The sequence below is a fragment of the Primulina tabacum genome, chromosome 7 (genome assembly GCF_025594145.1).
Source record: "Primulina tabacum isolate GXHZ01 chromosome 7, ASM2559414v2, whole genome shotgun sequence".
Lineage (NCBI taxonomy): Eukaryota > Viridiplantae > Streptophyta > Magnoliopsida > Lamiales > Gesneriaceae > Primulina > Primulina tabacum.
The window spans coordinates 28,878,948-28,883,256 of record NC_134556.1 but is presented as its reverse complement, the minus strand read 5'-3'; the positions used below and the strand labels follow the sequence as shown (position 1 = coordinate 28,883,256).

The 4,309-nt window shown below is 33.0% G+C and overlaps 1 protein-coding gene across 1 annotated transcript; it reads right to left on the bottom strand.

The window, feature by feature from the left end:
* Window positions 1-376: 376 nt before the first annotated feature.
* Window positions 377-2,802, bottom strand: LOC142551214 (GATA transcription factor 1-like). Its single transcript, XM_075660323.1, has 2 exons — window positions 2,458-2,802; window positions 377-1,319 (listed from the first exon to the last, which is right to left on the bottom strand). Exons 1-2 carry the CDS (start codon window positions 2,638-2,640, stop codon window positions 678-680), a joined length of 825 nt encoding a protein of 274 aa, XP_075516438.1. The 5' UTR covers window positions 2,641-2,802; the 3' UTR covers window positions 377-677.
* Between the last annotated feature and the right edge of the window lie 1,507 nt (window positions 2,803-4,309).

The window sequence follows — 4,309 nt, the reverse complement described above, 5'->3', positions numbered from 1 at the left end:
TTGACTTTAATGGGAACATTATTAGGCATTTACTTCGCCTACATAAATTAACGGTTGAATTAAGTTCCAACTTCAAAGCCCTTTTAAATTTATTTCAATATCATTAAATCATCGAATTTCATATTTCTTTATATATGTTGATAATCCAAGAACTAACATTTGACTATATCGTAAGAGAATAAATATTTCATTTGTAGCATAGAATAATCTCTATATTGCGCGCAAAAGTATACCAAAACACGAATACAGATATATAACAAGAACGACAATACATACTAATATGGACACTTGCAGTTATATATACACAATACACGTCTAATTACCAAATTGTTGCTAGTCAAATCCACATAAATTTTAAAAAAAAAACAAACAAACAAACAAGAAAAAAGGTATATTTAGTTGCAAAAACAGACAATTTCTTTAGCAGATTTCCCATTCTAAAGCATTACCAAACATATTCTAAGTCAAAAATCCCTAAAAGATTTTCGTTAAAGGAAAACAAATAAGGCTTGACTAACCATCTAGTCCATACAACAAGACCTACGCCAGTTCCATAAAAAAAATAATGAAAGACAGAAGCCTAGAAGACCTAATCTAACAAATTAAACTAAAATCAAATTCCGAAAACATAGAATGTAAACACTGCAAGACCTGTAGAAAATGCACCAGCCCGTATCCTACCCTATGTCCATATGAGCCCGGCTTCCGGGGATACCTTCTCCTGTTAGATTCTGCCTTCTCATCTCAACCACCTTTCTATGAGAGTTTGAGTGCAACAAGCCGGAGAAAGTAGGGCTGCTCGCTGGGCGATACTCCGGAAGTAAGCGTCCAGATTTGTATCGAACTCCACATGCGTTGCAGAGTGTCTTTGGCCCCATTGGGCCAGCACGCCACTGTGGGGTCTTATCAGCTTGGCAATGAAAGCACCTCCTCCCCATACCAGCACCACTGTTTGTTGGTGGCAACAAGAGAGGTGATTCTTGTTTGATCTTGGCGTTTAACTGGTTCACTCTTATGAAATGTTGGCTTGGGAATTGACCATAGCCCGACCTTTTTCTAGTCCGTTTCTTGCTTCGGCTACGCACCGGATGGTTAGTAGGGATTTTGAAGCTGCCACAGCAGCTTGCCACGGTACTGCCGTTGCCATTGCTATTTGTATTGCTATTGTTGCTGCTGCTGCTACTGTTCTCGAGTACAGATACTGGGCTTAGGTGGTTTGCCACGAGTTCTGGATTGTCAGATAAAATTCCAAAGCAACTCTCCACAGTTGGGAATGCATCCTTATCTAACAACCACTCAAGTTCCTCCTCCACAACCACCTGAAACATATTAACCATAAATCTCATTGACAATCCACTCGACCAAACTATTCAAGATTGCAACTTTTATACACCAATTACTGAAATTTAAAAACTTATACTTCTGTAAACAAGATTCCATCATAAATCATCCACGAAAACTAACGATGAGTTGCTCAGAAGCAATAAGCTGACAAAATTTTGAGGATAAAACTTGCATATTTGGAAAAATAATTACAGTCTTCTCTAAACGTGAATAATTCCCTAATATTTTTCTTACCTAAATCAAGACCCAGTAGCTAATTCTACAGAGGTCAACAGAGCACGAAACTCTCGTACAAAATCAATCGTTCTTTCAAGAGACCATGTTTTCAAATTTCCCTGACATTGAAACATGAATTGAACATGTTCTTGTGATTTAAAAACGTACAGTTTTAAATGACTATCTCGATTTGAGCAGAAACGATCTGACCCAAACTTTTACATCAAAGAAGCCAAAATATTTCAAGATTGAGTTAAAACCAAAAAAATGATTTTAAATTTTTAAAAAAATGTCAAAGTTTGATTCTTTCCATGAAATAAGGTCAAAATATTCCCAGTGGATACTTGCAAGTGGACACATGTAAGAATAATACAGAAGATGGACAAATATGTCTTTGCAAAGGGAGGAATTTTCCACTAATTAATAAAATTTGGAAATATATGGTACAAGAAGCATATGGCCAACATATCACCATATTGATAACGACTTTAAGCATTTATTTTACAGCTCATCTCCACATTGTGGAGAACGATGATAATCAAGAATACAAGAAACCCCACATCCCCAAAATGCCCTCCACATTTCACCAATTTCCTCTCCCCTTCAGATTAAATTTTTTTTTAAAAAAAATAAATTTTAAAATTGCAAAATATATTAATTCACTTCACAATAATAGAGATGTGGTTGACATGATTTTCTGAGCACATGAACCGGGTGGGTCTCGGAGTTGACTCAGGCCTCCATCCGGACCAACTCGGAATAACTTCCGGGTCGACCCGGTTCCGGTACCCAGTGACGGAACCGGCGAAGTCTCCGCCGAAATCGGTAATATCCCCGGCACCATTCCTCTCAATTCGCACGCGGAGAACATCAACATCCAAACATGAAAAAACTTACAGGAAAGCCTCCCCTGTTCTCATGGCTGATATCCGGCTCCGGGTTCCAGGACTTCAGCGACGAGGAAGAAACAGACACGCCGCCGCCCTTGGTATTGAAAAGGGTCTTCGAGCCTTCTTCTTCTCCTTCGAAAGTGAAGTCCAAAATGTCGAAACACGCTTCGTTTGGGTCCATTTCCGCCATTTCTTCTCCCTTTCAGGTTCTGGGTCGGCTTTTGTTTCGAAACCAGAGAAGTAAAATGGTAGGTTTAGAGAGAGAACTCTCTTTTTCGGAAACTGCGTGAGTGATTTACTATTATTATCGTAATTTTCAACGAGGGGTTTTTTTTTTTTTTTTTTGGGGTATTTTTTCAGTGGAATTTCTTTCTTTCTTTGATCAGAGGATTTATACTCTGCTTTTGGTGTACGATGTGCATATCTGTCTTTTGCAATTTTATTTTGACTTATTGATAGGGTTTGGACCATCATTAGATTTAACTTTTTGAAAAATTTTAAAAACCTTTTTTTGAAATCCAGAGATCATACGCGCATTATGTTTGTATATATAAATTAATATTTATAAAAATAATAATTAATTAAAATAATTTTATTATGGTGTTGTATAATATTTATTTTATTATTATGATAATAAGACAAATTACTTTTAAAAAATTCTGAACAAAATAAAATAAAAATAAAAAAAGAGAAGAAAACTGTCTGACCAAAAAACAAAAGACAAAAATTTGTATGACACGATCTCATGGGTCGTATTTTGTGAGACAGATTTCTTATTTGAATCATCCATAAAAAAATATTATTTTTTATGTTAAGAATATTACTTTTTATTGTGAATATCGGTAGGATTGTCCCGTTACACAAATAAAGAATTGTGAGATCATCTCACAAAAGACCTACTGAAACAAGAAAATGCAATTGGTTTTGAATTTCAAATTTCTTGGTATGAGAATATTTTATAATAATTTATTTTTCTTTCTTTTTGTTTTAAATGAAATGATTGATCAAACTACATATATTATAATTTGAAATGAATTTTTTTTGTCGAGATGCAGAGAACCAGAGATATTATTTATATAATAATAAAATAAAAAATTTAAAATATAATAAAAAAATTTAAATATTATTTTATAATTTTAAATTTAACTTATAATCAGCCTGCAAGTTGACATTTTCTGAAAATAAACTAATAATAACTTCATTCGTCTAACTACAGATTTTATTTATTATTTTCAATATAAGTAATAAATATATCTACCAAAATAACTTAGTTCTTCCTATAAAAATATATATCTACCAAAATAATTTTAAAAATATTCAATAAATTGAAGAGATGTATAGTAAAACTGAATAACTACAAATAACAAATACTAATTTTTTATGTAATAAAAAATTAATATTTGAATTTATATACCTTTTGTGTATATAAAATTTTCATCGTCAATAAGAAGAATGACAATTATTTTTCATTTGTAAAATGTGGTATCTAGTTAATGGTAGAAAGTCTTGAGAGATATTTTATTATTTATTAATATTAATTTAAGTGTACAATTTTAAAAGCCTAAAGATATCTATATTATATATAAAGTGTTAGAATATTTATTTTACCTTAAATTTTCGATGATTGACAAAATATAAATATCTAGCAGTTACAGAAAACCAACCGCTATATTGTTCTGTATTTTATGTTTCCGGCCGCTGATGCAAAGTCCAGCCGCTCAAGTGTTTTATTCTTCAACAGTTGCAGGTCATCTAATATCCAATCGCCATGCATTAAATAAAGATTGTTACTATCTAACCGTCGGTCAGAAACGTGCAAAGTAAAGTGGATACTCTACTTCCAATTTTTCTGAAACTAT

What these genes read in the sequence shown, in the direction of transcription:
- LOC142551214 (XM_075660323.1), bottom strand. Translation starts at nt 2,640, where the DNA reads ATGGCGGAAATGGACCCAAACGAAGCGTGTTTCGACATTTTGGACTTC. An exon ending in AGAACAGGGGAGGCTTTCCT is followed by an intron (nt 1,320 to 2,457) that starts GTAAGTTTTTTC and finishes AATATGTTTCAG; the next exon opens with GTGGTTGTGGAGGAGGAACT.